Below are 15,000 nucleotides of genomic sequence, written 5' to 3'. Positions count from 1 at the left end.
TGTAAATTAAGACGATCCGGTCCAAGCTCCTTTATCCTGTTTTTTTCTTCAAGTGAACGCTTTGTAAAAGCATTTTTTTGTAAAGACAAAATAGAATTTTCTCTCATTTTGAAACTACTCCACTTTGCAAACGTAAACGTGAATCAACCTAACAAACTGCAGCTGTGCTATGAGTCGAATCGGGGATTGTCCAATCACACAATGTTTTTTTAAAAAAAATTAGCCAGTACTGACACTCTACCAGTAATGACACAACAGAATGGGTGTGTCCGGGACGCAGAGCGGTGCGCCCACAGACATGAATACGTAGACGCCTCGTTCTCGGTTGAGAGGCGTGCCGACAGAGCGGCCATCTTAGGTCAGACCAAGCTGCAGTCAGACAGACTACAAGTCAGTTCAGGTAAGTGGTGCTTTATGTTTTCAGACACTCTGAATCCGGTGAATTCTCAACCGATTTCCAGATAAATTAGCTGACTGAAGACGTCACCCCTTTAGGGGCTACATGGGACCAATTGATTGAATTAAAAGATTGATTGTCTAACTTAATACATAATTTCGTCAGCAAACTTCCAGAGCTCCGTCAGGATGCCCGACTTTTGCTCGGCTTATGGGTGCGGAAATAAAAGGGCATTACAAACCAGACCCCGGGGAATTACCTTCCACAAGTAAGATTTTGTGATAGTTAATCCTCATACTGTAAAGTATGAGGATTACTAAACACATTATGTGCTAATGGGTAGCATGGATGGAAGCGGAGAAAAGTACATTAAACACCCTGATTTCTAAAGATTTCTAAAAGATCTGACTGAGTATATATATATATATATATATATATATATATATATATATATATATATATATATATATATATATATATATATATATATAATATAGCCCTAATATATATATATATATATATATATATATATATATATATATATATATAATATATATAATATAGCCCTAATATATATATATATATATATATATATATATATATATATATATATATATATATATATATATATATATATATATAATATAGCCCTAATATATATATATATATATATATATATTAGGGCTGGGCAACGATTAAAACATTTAATCGCGATTAATCACCCTGATTAATCGCGATTAATCGCATTGTATTTACAAACTCCAAGAACTCATGTCTGATAGTGAGGAAAGAAAAACTCTATGTAGTTAATATAAACCTCTGGTTTCAACTGTACAGAAATGTTTCCAGTAGATAAGTATCTTTTCAACTTTATAGTCACATTTAAACTATAGCCTTTTTCGACTTATGATATCAAAAGTACTTGCACATTGTTTATTTGTAATGTTACTATGGGAGGGACTTTGTTACATAAAAGGGGGTGGAGATGCGTCACTACAGAAATAGAGTAAGCCGTAGTATTTGCCGTCATTCATTGTTCAGGAAGTCAGAGCCGAGAGGCTGCGATGGTGAGAACGAGACTCTGTGAGATTCTCTTCAGCCGTTCAGCGTTTTGGATTTTTACCTTCTGCTGGATTTTGGTCTGGACGCCTGTTAAAGGTAATTACTGCTGGTTTTTACATACATATATTTAGTTTATAGCGAAGGTATTACTGTTTCTAATTAACCAGATTGACACTGTGATTAAAATCATGACTGGTGTCGTTGTTTAAACAGCGAACCATGAGTCAGCTGTTTTTAAACGCCTTTAACCATCTCGGCTGCGTTTATTATTAAATTAACGGAGAGACCTCCTACGGTTGCTGGAAGCACAAACCGCTTGTTATAAAAAAAACTCACGTGGAGACGTGCAAGCTACTACACTGACCATAATGCACTGCGGCTTGAGCGTCTCTATTATGACTTGCTGTGTAGTCATTAGACCACCAATGTGACTCAGACAGGACTTTAATCACAGCAGTAATAGAAAAAGAGTTGAGTCATGGTGGGACATGGGAAGGCTGGCTGAAATCAGACCATGTAGAAAGAAATAAATTAACACAGGTACACTCAGTTCATGTTCTCAGTCAAGTCTTACATCAGACCTTCATTTTATTAGCAAAACCTTCAGTTGGGATATTTCTGAATAATGTGAAGGCTTCGCTTTCTTTTCCACTTTATGATGATGCAAATGTCTTCATCTAGTTGGGGTTCTATCACCTGATCTGCTCAGTAGTCATCTTATCAGTTTCCTCCATCTGTTTGCCTGCCACCTTCATAACAGTGAAGGATCGCTCTGTAACAGGAGAACTGTATAATTAAATGTTTTAAATTGTGATTTGGGTAAATTAACAAGTAAATCTTATGAGCCACACCAGTTGAATAGTTTCCAGGTCAGTTTACGCCGCTGGTTTTTACCCATTTTTTTAAAGAACAGGTTCATGCTGAAATATTTTGGGGAATTATGATCAATAACACAATCAATTCAGGTATAAGATAATTAGTTCCTTAATATTTTCTCTTTCACCCCATATCTGTAGGCCATGCTTCATGTCCCAGTTTTACTCATTGGACTCTTGTATGTAATATAATCCAAAATAACAGATTCACCTCCAGCTGGGGCTGCTGTCCTCTTCAGATGCAGCTTCAGGGCCAAATTAGTCAGAATAGGAATAATTAATAATGTATAACAAAAAAAACAGAAATCAGCCTGTGTTGTTTCAACCATGAATAAAATAATTAATGGTGGAACCACATGTCCATTTAAATCATTGGTTTAGCTTTAACAAAGGGTTTAAGATGAGGCTTTTCTCTTATCTGAGATCGGAGAGCACACCAAAGCCTTTTAGTTGGCAAAGCCCACCTGCCTGTTTGTGATTGAACTAAATGGAAACATGACATCACGCTGAAAGGTTTCCCAAAGCAGTTACTTCCTGGAAGAAAAACACCTCTGTGGTTGGAACTATTGTGAATTTCCCTAAACATTTTTCCAATCATCCATCACCAATTAAACAGATTTTTCATATTTCACTCTGGTTTCCACTGTTCTTGTTCTGATGGGTTTTTCCCATCTAGGGTAAATCATACTAAAATATCCGGAGAGAAAAACAACTTGGTTCATTCAGAAACTTTCCAGAAAATAAAATTAAAAAAATATTTTTCGTTTTTCACCCTGAGAGTTTCCACTATTTTGTTTATTTCATTTTGATGATTATATAAAACTTAAATCTCACCCTTGTTTCCAGGTAACCATCAGCTGATTGGTTCGTCTCAGCCAATCACAGCCGCTCCTGGAGATGACGTCCTCCTCCCATGTCGGGTGGATCCTGAGTGGGACGCCGTGGGGAGGACGGTGGAGTGGTCCAGACCGGACCTGCGGGTCCCGGGCAGACAGAGGCGTGTGGAGTACGTGTACGTGTACCGCTTCCAGAAGACGGAGCGAGACATGATGATGGAGACGTACGTCCAGAGGACGTCTCTGTCAGAGGCAGGACTCAAACGTGGAGACGTGTCTCTGACCATCAGGAACGTGAGCTTGGAGGACGGCGGCAGGTTCAGATGTTTCATCCCAAGCCTGAGGAGAGATGCAGAAGTTCTGCTGGTTGTCGGTGAGTAAACGGCTCCAAACTGCAGGTTCTGGTCCTGATTAATGAGAGTTTCTCTGTAGAGTCTCATTAATCCTGCTGCTGTTGCTGTTTCAGACCCAAACTTTGTTAAAACGACGACAACAGAACCGGTTCCTGATAGAAACCCCACCACTCCAGCCACAAAGCAGGAGACCATCAGTACCGGTGAGTCCGTGGGTCCAAACAGAAACATTTAAGCTGCTGAAAATAACCTAAATGTGACTTTACTGGGAGATTTTTGCGTATTCTGATTGTTTTATCTGTTCTTATTCCAGGACCCCGGTCCAGGCTGCCTCTGTGTTTTGCTGTTATTTCCTTCATCATTTCTCTGAGTTTAATTTTCATCTTCACACTTAAAACGAACAAGAAGTAAGTCAAATCATTCAAACATGGCGGCGCTTCTTCCTCCATCAGAACATTTATTAAATGATAAACCTGCTTGTTTTACAGATTTAAAGAGAAACTCCTGAGACAAGCCTCCACCTTGGAGTGTGGATGCCTTGTTCAAGAGCAGGTCTGTGTTCATGTAGATGGGAGCTCCATGAGGTCTTCTCTCCTGCAGCTTTCTGAGGGCTCGGATTCAAACCAGCAACTGCAGCATCAAGTAAAGCCTGGAGAAGAGCCGAGCCTTCAGTCAGAGGACCATGGATGATGGGTCCGGAAAGACTCAGGATTTCTCTGCACCTTTATTTCTCTCATCAGCTCTGCAGTCGGTCTGTTTCTCAGCAAATGTTGGAGGACTTTAACCTAAAACAGCAGAAGACCTGCTGCTTGTTTGACTCTGGACTCTGTTGTTGTTCTACTGGAGCGCCCCCTTCTGGTCACTGACTGACTCTGCAGGAATCCCCCAAACTTTCAGACCAAGCAGTTCTGGATTTATTTTCAAGAAGAGAGAAAAAATCTGGGTTTTTTTGTTGTTGCTTTTTTACCCAAAAAAGAAACAAATTTTTGTGTTAACAGAGCAGCAATTTTTAGTGATGTTGTTTTTAATTTATTTCTGTTGTTTAACCTTTTATGTGAAACTGATCTGGTATCATGTTTATTTTGATGTTTTAGTTTTTAAGCCCATATCTAAATACATGTTGAACATGTTTGAACTGTGAACGTTGCCAAAAGACTATCTGTAGATCAGAGTCAGCTGTAGAGTGTTAGGAAGAAATATTTTAGATCCTTATCTGGACGTGTTCTTGTAGAAGATGTGCAGTAGGGATATTATTGGTGTTTTTTTTATAAAGCTGGTCAGTAACAGCTGCTGAGCACTGTGGAGCCAAAGCTAAAGTCAAACAGCCTGGATTATTGGCTGATTTCTTAAACTGATGTATTTTGCTGCTTGAACCTGGAAGCACTTTTACTGAGACGCAGTGATGTTAGTTATTCACTGACAGTTAAAACTACAGAGAAACAGAAAATGTGTAAAAGCTCAGAGTAATAGTTCACATCCTGTCACTAGTAGGAAGCAGAGCTTTTATTTATTGTAAGTGAACCACGGGTTTATTTATGCTTTATTTCAACATGATGGATTCTTTGCTACCTCCTTCTGTTCATTTATTCCATTACAGAAAAAACATGTTACCTTGAATAAAACCTGCTACAATATCGTGTTTTTTACTTGGATATTTATTTATTTATACACTACTGAATATTCATTCAAATAAGGTGAGCATAAAGTAAATATTTATTAAAACAAAGTGAACTTTGAATACTTTTAAAATAAAGTGACATTTAAAATGGTTCAGTGATTCTTTGTTTTCTTTCCTGTGATTCAGACGTTTTCATCGACCATTAAAGCGTTCCTGGTGATCCGGTTCCTCCGTTCTAAAGCTCACTCCTCGGACTTTTGGGTCTTTAGTATTTGGATTTAATTTTTCACAAACATTATTTCTGAACACTGCAGAAACGACCACACCTGAACGATTAAGTTGACGTTATGTCTTAAATGTGGAAGAAGCTCAAGCTGAGGGATGGACCATCATCTTCTGCTTATTGATCTTGGGGAATGACCTTAATGAAGCTGAAAGTTTCCCAGCATCACTGAGACGTCTGGCAGGAAGTCCCAGCTGAAAAAGTATTCACACCGCTTGGCCTTTTCTACACTTTGTAACATTCCCACAAACTCCTGCGTTTTGTTGGGGTTTTATGTGATAGACCAGGGCTCTGCAACCTGTGGCTCTTTGGACCTTCCACAATGGCTCTTAACAACTTTGGCTAAAAATGGTGACTAAAAATATGTTATTTTAATATAGATATAACACAAGTTTTACTTTTTCTAATGGAATAATTGCATCGACTTTCCAAGTGAGAATGAACCATTTGTCGTTTGGTTGGAAAAGGCACTTTTTGTTATTGTTTAAACATCACTTTCCAACGATTAAAAATCCATAGCCCTAGCGGAAAGTGTATCCAACGTCTTTTTGCAAAGATTTTGATTTTCTTTGTTTTGGCAATCTAAAATGGCAACAAATTTACAAAAGATATTTCTAAAAAAATAAATGTAATTCTTTCCAATCCTTTGATCTAAACTGGTCCGCTGTAACTCTGGCTGTGTTTTGAGTGGTTGCTCTGCTGGAAGGTAAAAACTTTATCCCCTATTCCAAGTCTTCTGCAGCCTCTGAAAGGTTTTCTTGTTTTTCTTTTCCTGTTTTTAGCTCCATCCACTTTGCTGTCCCTTTGTTCCCCTGTTCCTGTTGAAAAAAAACATGTTGCTGCAACCATTGAGTCTCCTTGGAGAAGATCTGGGGGAAGTTCTAGGTTTTCCACACATGTTTTATGGGCTTTACTGCTTCTCACTCTTACAGGTCAGCTTTGTGGGGTTTATGATAGTCATCCTGTCAATGAATCCACATATCTGAGCTGCAGCTCCTCCAGAGTTATCATGGACCTCTCTGCTGCTTTTCTGCCTAATGCTCTCCTTTCCCAGCCTGTCAGCCTAGATCATAATCAAGATGATCTTGATCCAGATGCTCCATCTGCTTTGAAAAGTCCCCCGTGGTTTAAAATAACCGTGGAAGTGAATCTGAGATGACATCAAACCTCCGGGCTGCAGGCAGAAACAGATCCTATGAGGGATTTACCCATGACTGCACATCATAATGTCTTTTGTTTTCATGCTTTTAACCCTTAGTCTCAGAGATAAAGTGATCTGGATGATGTTTGGTCTCCTGATTGATCTTGAAATAAAAGCAAAGGCTAACCTGGAAATCCCACCAGGAGGGATTTTTTTTTGGCTTTTTATTTAAACAAATAGAAATTGGATTCCTAAGAACCCCACGAAATGACTAGCTGCAACTAGTGCCAGGAAGAGTATGCTGTGTGTAAAATTACAACCATGACAGGAAGAGAAAAATAATAATTTCCCCAAAAAGTCTTTAAAACTGAAAGGCACATTCTACTATACAGGGTAAGGGGGGGGGGGGGGTGTTCAGGACTGAGGCTTACCAGCTGGGGAATTCAAAACAATTCAAAATTGGAGACGAAAGTGAAAACCTATGAGCGCCCCAAGAACTGGTGAACGTGCACTGAATGGTGAAAGGAGCCCAGCACGACAGCCCTTACACGGAACCGCCACCCAGAAGACCCCACGGGGAAAAACGGAAGAAGGGTTGCACAGAAAAAGAAAGCAAAAAAAAACCCTTTAGTTACGCAACCACACAAGTGATGACATTACATACCCTTCTAGATTTGGAAAGAAGAAATGTTAATCATAATGTTAAATAAAACTAGACTTACAGAGCTCCCTTAAGGCATTTGGTTTTCTTACATGGAGTTATCTTTAATAGTGACAGGAAACTTGCTCCAATTACACATTCTAGCATCTATTCCCATCTGACTTAGATTTATGGGCCTTTCTCTACACGATGACTAACACGCTTTACTCTAGCTTTTGAATCAACTGTTAACCGACATGTTCTGAAGCCACATCGACAATCATTAATTAGTTCTCCATCTTTAAGAATATATCCTGATCTGCTGACTATTGTTTTCTCTCTTCTTTCGCTCAACTGGGATTTTAAGGCTATTGGTCTGTAGTTATCCGGTTCATAGGAACAAAAACATAGACACAGTTTAAATATTACATTTGTGGTATGGTAGGTTTTTAGGCGTTTAGAACGCGCTCTGTTCCCTGACTATTGTACCCAGTCCATTGTTAAGACAGACTAATGATCTTTCATAATCAGTCTACCATTTCTTCATTTATATTGCCATTATTGTCTGTCTGCCTGCTGGCCCAACATGGGGGACATTTTGTAAGGTTACAGTCAGTAATTAACAGCAACATCTTTGGTTATTTAGCTTGTAAGACAGAAAATAGGGGGTTCATCAATGCAAGTCATATTTTCACCATCTCATTCATGCATTAATAAGCATCACAGTCCTAAACTAAATATTTAATTGGCAAGTCAAATAGTTAGTTTACAAAATTTAGCTTGCAAACTAAATATTTAACTTAGAAATTGTCAGGGTTTAGTTTTGATCGGGCTTTTATTTTACTATTTTTCAGTTCCTCCTCCTTGTCTGGGTTTAGTTAGGTTCTGGCTTAATTTATGGTTCGTTTTCAGACCACTCCCACTCAGCCTTGGAATTTGACAAGCTTTTACAGAAGATAGTTGTTATGGAACTGAAAATCTGTCGACTCGAAGTGAATTATGATATAAACACCGCGCATGGAAATGAAACAACCCTGCCTGTGATTCAGAACGGCGACCACCAGCCCAGCGACTCAGCGAACAAACAGTTCCCTGAGGAAAATGAGAATACCTGGACCAAAGGATCAACGAACCCCACACCTAGACAAAGAAATCTGGCCGAGACTACAGAGAGATGTCCCAAGACAAGGGAAACAACAGCAGGCTGTTCTCAAAACAAATGATAGGATTAAACCTGCTGGAAATGCTGGAATTCCGTTACTAAACAGATTCGCTCCACTCCAAAATGTGACCCAGGAGGACAAAAATCAGAGGTATGTCAACGATTTTCGTTCTAAGACATCAGAGATTATGCAATGGATCTGTAAGGGGGATTAAACATTTCTGTAACAAGAAAAACACAGAGGTGTTGATTTATAATGACAGGAACTGTGGCCGGGTGTCCGATATAACAGACATCCTTCCAAGGGTCTTGAAAGAACGCCCAACCTTGGAAAAACTCATAATACAAGCTGAAGCCCTGAAGGACATCAATACGATAAGAAAATCAGAAGTATTCAAAGAGGATTACATTCGTCTGTTGAACTTAGTTGATGGCAAAAATCAGTTTCTCAGTGGCCCTCGTGCGCCCGTTAAATGTGGAGATGAGATTTTTTCCAGAATTCTGATGCTAATCAAATGGCTGGAAAAAACATGCAAACAAACAGCTGTAACCTTCATAGACAACTTTAACAACTTTTGGGAGAGGAGACATCTGGTCAACAGAGATGGTTTCTCTCTAAATAGATCAGGTGCAAAACGGCTGATTTCAAACATCTTGTATTCTATGAACCATGCTCCATCAGCTTTGTTCCAAAACAAAGCTCATCCAGTGCCAAAACAAATGATAAGCCCAGTACAGCCAGAACAAGCCAAGATAAAGATGGCCAGAAAGATGACACAGAAAGAGGCTATGCCAGAGCTACAGGAGGATTCATCCCAGATCTCAGCAGGACAAAGAGAGGACCAAGAACCTCCATCGTCACGAACACCGGTCCAGACTGGACCCGCCTCCCCTTCTTCTCCACAAAGCCCAGAAGTTCCTTTTCTGGAATTTTCTCACAACATGAACAAAGTATTTAAGATTGGCCTGAAGATGACATCCTCTCCACATAGCCATTCTGCTGTGAATAAACCAGGATTCTCCAAAGGCCTCAGAGCCTCAGATCCTCCTCCTCTACGTATCACAGAACACTCTGGTACTGAGGAACTCCAAATTACTTCGCTGTGATACAGATTGGGCCCTGGCCGCACGTTTATCAGACATGACAGTTTCCAGAATCAGCTTGGGCCTTTTGCCGGAGATTATGGAATATATGTGATAATACATGGCAGAAATAAGAAACACAAATGGATAAACAGGAACAAATACTTAAAAGTCATAAACTGTCAGATGCAACCTGCCACAGAGACATCATCAACCACTAAGTCATATAAACTGGGTTTATTAAACATTAGATCTCTGTCAGGAAAATCCCTGTTAATTAATGACTTCATTATTGACAATAATCTTGATGTAATGTTTTTAACAGAAACATGGCTGCATGAATTTAGTGAAGCAGCTATACTGATGGAGTCGACACCTCCAAACTACAATTTCCTTTGTGAGAGCAGACAGCAAAGGAAAGGTGGAGGAGTAGCAACATTGTTTAATAATTCACTGAAGTGTAAAAAGGTGTTTTTAGGAAAATTCGACTCTTTTGAACATTTGGCTCTCCAGGTAAAGAGCCCGGTACGAACTATGTTTCTGAATGTGTACAGGCCTCCTAAGTCCACATCAAACTTTTTTAAGGATTTTAGTGACCTCCTGTCTGTGATATGTGTTGATTATGACTTTTTAATTATTGTGGGAGACTTCAACTTTCACGTTGACAACCCTGAAGACAGAAGTGCAAAAGAACTGTGTGACACACTTAGAAACTTTGGTTTAACTCAACATGTTAAACAGTCAACGCACAAACAGGGACATATTTTAGACTTGATCATCAATAAAGGTCTAAAGATTTCTAACGCCAATGTAACTGTTGTTGTCCTATTTGATCACTTTTCTGTTACCTTTGAAAGCATAATTTCCGGTGACTCATTTAGCCAAAGGGACATCATAAAAAAACGCACCATTAAGGGCAATGCCACGGAAACTTTTATTCAAGCTTACTCTGCTACTTCAACCTTGGGCTGCAACTCAGTAGATGAGCTAGTAGATAACTTTCAGTCTAAAGTCTCAGACATCATTGACTGCATTGCTCCAGTTAAAGTGAAAGTTCTTTCCGGGAAGAATAAATCTCCTTGGAGAAATGCTCCATCAGTTAGAAGTGAAAAAAGGGAATGTCGCAAAGCTGAACGCAGGTGGAGAAAGAACAGACTCCAGGTTCACTATGACATCTATAAAGAGAGACTTTACAGATATAACTCACAACTGAAAAATGCAAGAGAATCTTTCTTCTCTGAGATCATCAAGAAAAACATTAATAATGCTCGTGTCTTATTTTCCACAGTCGACAGGTTGACAAATCCTCCTGTGTCCGTGGCTTCAGAACTCCACTCCACCAGGGCCTGCAATGAATTTGCTAACTTCTTTACTGAGAAAATCCTAAAAATTAGAGGATCACTTTGTACTTCCATATCAACACCAGAACCAATGCTGTATTCAGCTGGAACTACTTCTGACAAAATGTCCCAATTCAGCCAAATAAACCACAAAAGTTTAGAGCAGATCATTCAGCAGCTAAGTTCATCCTCCTGCTGCCTTGATGGTCTACCCACAGCTTTCTGTAAGAAAGTTCTGCCTGTCATAGCGTCTGATCTGACTCAGATAATAAACACGTCCCTTCTGTCAGGTGTTTTCCCCCAGTCCCTAAAAACAGCAATTATCAAACCACTGCTGAAAAAGAACAATTTAGACAAACTACTACTCCAGAACTACAGGCCCATCTCAAACCTCCCCTTTATCAGTAAGATTATTGAAAAAGCTGGATGTGCCAAAACTTTCTTCAGTTGAATAAAAACACAACAGAAGTAATAATTTTTTGACCAATAGAGGAGAGATCAAAAGTTAGCACACAGCTTCAGTCGCTTCAGCTAAAAACCACTAATCAGGCCCGAAATCTGGGTGTAGTGATGGACTCAGACCTGAACCTTCAAAAGCATCTAAAGACAATTACAAGGTCGGCTTTCTATCACCCGAGGAACATTTCCAGGATTAAAGGACTAATGACTCAGAAGGATCTGGAAAAACTAATTCATGCGTTTATATTTAGTAGAATTCATTACTGTAACAGTGTTTTCACAGGTCTGCCTAAAAAGTGGATCAGACAGCTGCAGCTGATCCAGAACGCTGCTGCCCGCGTCCTCACTAAGACTAAGAAAGTAGAGCACATAACCCTAGTTCTAAAGTCCTTCCACTGGGTCCCTGGATCTCAGAGAATAGACTTTAAAATACTTATGTTAGTCTATAAATCCCTGAATGGCTTAGCACCTAAATACATTACAGACTTGTTATCAGTGTATCAACCCTCCAGACCACTAAGGTCTTCTGGCTCCAGCCTACTCTGCATACCTAGAACCAGAACTAAACACGGAGAAGAAGCATTCAGTTCCTATGCTCCACTGATCTGGAACAAACTTCCAGAAAACTGTAAAAGTGCGGAAAGCCTGAGTTCCTTTAAATTGAGATTAAAAACACATTTGTTTGAAATTGCCTTTGAATGTTCTAGTTAAACTGTTTTACTGTTTTTAATGTTCTTTTTTGTTTCTACATTCTATCCCTACTTGCTTTTATTCCTATATTTTAATCATGTAAAGCACTTTGCATTGTCTCTGTACTGAATTGTGCTATATAAATAAATTTGCCTTGCCTTGCCTTGCCTTCCCTTCACTCCTGCTGCAGTTAAGCCGGGCGTACACTGTACGAGTTTTTCAGTCGTGGTACTTATATACATCTCAAACTGTGCGACGGAACCGCGGGGTTTAAAAAGTTCACCGCTCACGATCTGTGCGGCGCGACGCTCGGACGAGACCGGACTGCTCACACTGTACGTCGTGTCCCCTCTGGGACCGCTCGCTGTGGTGGCAGAGGCAGGCGAGCGACGGTAGGTGACAGGGACCCAGAGCAGGGGTTCGAGCCCAGCTCTGGCGAGGCCCGCAGGAGGCACCGGGCGTCGGGGGAACGGAGGGGAGAGAGAGGAGAGACGAGACGCATCGGCGGCCGCGCGGCACGGCAGGTCGCCTGGCCCGCACCCCCCCCCCCCCCCAGCAAGCGTAGGAGTGCCGAAACAGGCGGCCAGCGCGTTGCGCGGACCGCGGAGGAGTGCCGAAACAGGCGGCCAGCGCGTTGCGCGGACCGCGGAGGAGTGCCGAAACAGGCGGCCAGCGCGTTGCGCGGACCGGACGGCTTGCCCTCCCCAACACCGGCCGGAGGTTGCTTCAGGGACGCCCGCTTCCCTCCCTCCGCTGGCGGGGACGGAGAGGAGGGGAGGGCGCCCCCTCGTAGCTCTGCTTGAACAGCAGGATGCGCTCACGAAAACCTCACGACAGCCGACTGAATTTCAAACATGTTTGATTTTCACGATCGTCCGATTCCTGATCGGGAGGTAGTCGTAAGAAGCCAGTCCCCCCTCCTCCCCCCCTCTACGATCAAGCTGAAATTCGGCCCGATTCAAAAAATGCTCGCACGACTGAAGAATCGGCCCGAAAAGGGGAAAAACTCGTACAGTGTACGCCCGGCTTTAGTCACACCTGTCAGCCACTAAATAGCCAGACTTACTTCACCTGCCAGCCTCCCTCCATAAGCCTCCCTCTGCCTTCACTTCTCTGCCGGTCCGTCTTCAGTACACCACAACTCCTCGCCTGTCTACCTGAGTTTCCCCTACTTGCTGTTGGAACCCTGTCATCACTGCATCTCAAGTTAAGTTTAGCTTGTTGCTGGATCCTTTCTGTCTAATCTCAGTCTGTAATTTTGCCTTTGCCTGTTTACAGGACTTATTAGACTCCTCTCTGTTCCAAGTTTCATCTCTGTCGGTTTACCTGTCTCTCCTGTGCTCCAGTTACCTCAGCCTCCCATTGTTACTACCAGCTGCTTCTGTGCTCACCCTCCTGGACATTCTCTGCCAGCCCTCTGTGTCTGTCTCCACCAACTGGGGAAATATCCTGCCTCATCTGTGCAACTAATCCTGCTGTCACTCAGATCTGCAAATATTCATCCAGCCAAGCTATAAATCCTGTTGTGACTCTGACCAGCTAGTATTCACCTGTAGGCCAGTCGATGTTTAATGAAAGCAGCACGTCCTCCTCCACTACCATCACTTTCTGTCGTTCTGCGCTGTATCCTGCAATTTTGAAATCTGTTTTTTTTTTTAGGTCTTAGCCAATGTCCCCTCTACATATTATATCTGGTACACTTTTTAGCTAATAAATACTTTGATGTTAACTCTTAGACATATAACCTTCCGTTCAAGAATACGTGGAACCCTGTATAATGCTTTAATCACTTCCTTCAGGGTATGGATTTGCTCTGCTTGGATTATTTTCATATCTGAAAATGTCCCTGCTGCTGTCACTGTTGCCTTTTTATTTTAAAGATTGTCGTCTTCATTTGTACCGTAACATATAAATGCTATAAAGGTTTTGTTTTTTTTCACTATCATTTTACATGCAGTTGACATTTGTATTTAGATGTATAATCCCCATTTGACCCTGGAAGTTCTCTTCATTATTTGATAACTGTCATGGAAAAATTAATATAAAGAAGCAAGATACAATATAGAGACCGGTCTTTATTGAAGGCCAATGGCGTTAAAGGTACATTCGTCCCCAAATGCACATCTAGTAGGACAAACTCTGTGTCTTTATAGGAACAGATGTACACAAACAGGAGGAGCCTCTGTGATGAACAAACAAAAAGCCTCATGTGATGTATAACAGCTCCATCTTAGTTCCTGACCTAAAACCCCTCCTAGAGCCTGGAGATGACCCAGCTCGCCTCTACCTCTCTAAATTACCATCATCCAACACACTTTGATACGGTGGCCCAGAGTTGTCACCACTAATACAAAAGCCGCAACACAATTACAAGAGCCACAACGGAAATATAAAACTACAAAGGAAGTGATGCAACAGGTGGTCGGTATACATGACGGTAGAAGAAGAAGTTGACCTGGTGAAAAAAAACAAAGAAGGAGCTTTGCTTGTGGACTCACAAGCAAATATTGCCCGTTTAAGTAAGTAAAACAGGCCAATGCTCTGTAACTGCTAACATTAACTTTTTCCAGCATTTTCTAAATAGGAGGTAAAGATTATCAATAGATCTCCAATCAGTGTGGGTCTTGTTTCGGAGGAAATGCTTAAATTGAAAAATCCCAAAAGAGCTCTATTCAGTTAATCAAACTTTAAATTAGTAATGAAATACAGTCAGCTTCAAACTGGCTGTTTCACTTTGCAGGTTAACATTTTTTGAATGCTACCAAAAAATTACTGAAACTTCAAATATGAAGTTTTTGTTAGAGTAGCAAATATGCAGCCTCAGATACCACACAATGTAGTCCTTAGTAAGGATGATTTAGCCGCTTGGAAAGCCATCAGATAAACAAACACAAAATGACAGTGCTGAACCTTCCAGCAAAACGGGAAGCAACCAACTGAAGAAACTTATACAGAATTTAACAAGACATTACCTAGCATTATTAAGTCCCAGAATGCAAAACCCACATGGCATTTATTCCAAATGATTTTGTTTCTGTCAGGACACTGTTGTGCACTGTTG

At 40.9% G+C, this 15,000-nt stretch overlaps 1 protein-coding gene across 1 annotated transcript; it reads left to right on the top strand.

Annotated features, from left to right (window-relative positions):
* Positions 1-1,429: 1,429 nt before the first annotated feature.
* LOC118565785 lies at positions 1,430-5,292 on the top strand. Its single transcript, XM_036146780.1, has 5 exons — positions 1,430-1,555; positions 3,181-3,543; positions 3,637-3,726; positions 3,837-3,930; positions 4,012-5,292. Exons 1-5 carry the CDS (start codon positions 1,462-1,464, stop codon positions 4,211-4,213), a joined length of 843 nt encoding a protein of 280 aa, XP_036002673.1. The 5' UTR covers positions 1,430-1,461; the 3' UTR covers positions 4,214-5,292.
* The last annotated feature ends 9,708 nt before the right edge of the window (positions 5,293-15,000 follow it).

Source organism: Fundulus heteroclitus, chromosome 14 (assembly GCF_011125445.2).
Source record: "Fundulus heteroclitus isolate FHET01 chromosome 14, MU-UCD_Fhet_4.1, whole genome shotgun sequence".
NCBI classification, from domain to species: Eukaryota; Metazoa; Chordata; class Actinopteri; order Cyprinodontiformes; family Fundulidae; genus Fundulus; species Fundulus heteroclitus.
This window is presented reverse-complemented; position numbering and strand designations above follow the sequence as displayed.

What these genes read in the sequence shown, in the direction of transcription:
- LOC118565785 (XM_036146780.1), top strand. Translation starts at nt 1,462, where the DNA reads ATGGTGAGAACGAGACTCTGTGAGATTCTCTTCAGCCGTTCAGCGTTT. An exon ending in GGTCTGGACGCCTGTTAAAG is followed by an intron (nt 1,556 to 3,180) that starts GTAATTACTGCT and finishes CCTTGTTTCCAG; the next exon opens with GTAACCATCAGCTGATTGGT. An exon ending in AGAAGTTCTGCTGGTTGTCG is followed by an intron (nt 3,544 to 3,636) that starts GTGAGTAAACGG and finishes TTGCTGTTTCAG; the next exon opens with ACCCAAACTTTGTTAAAACG.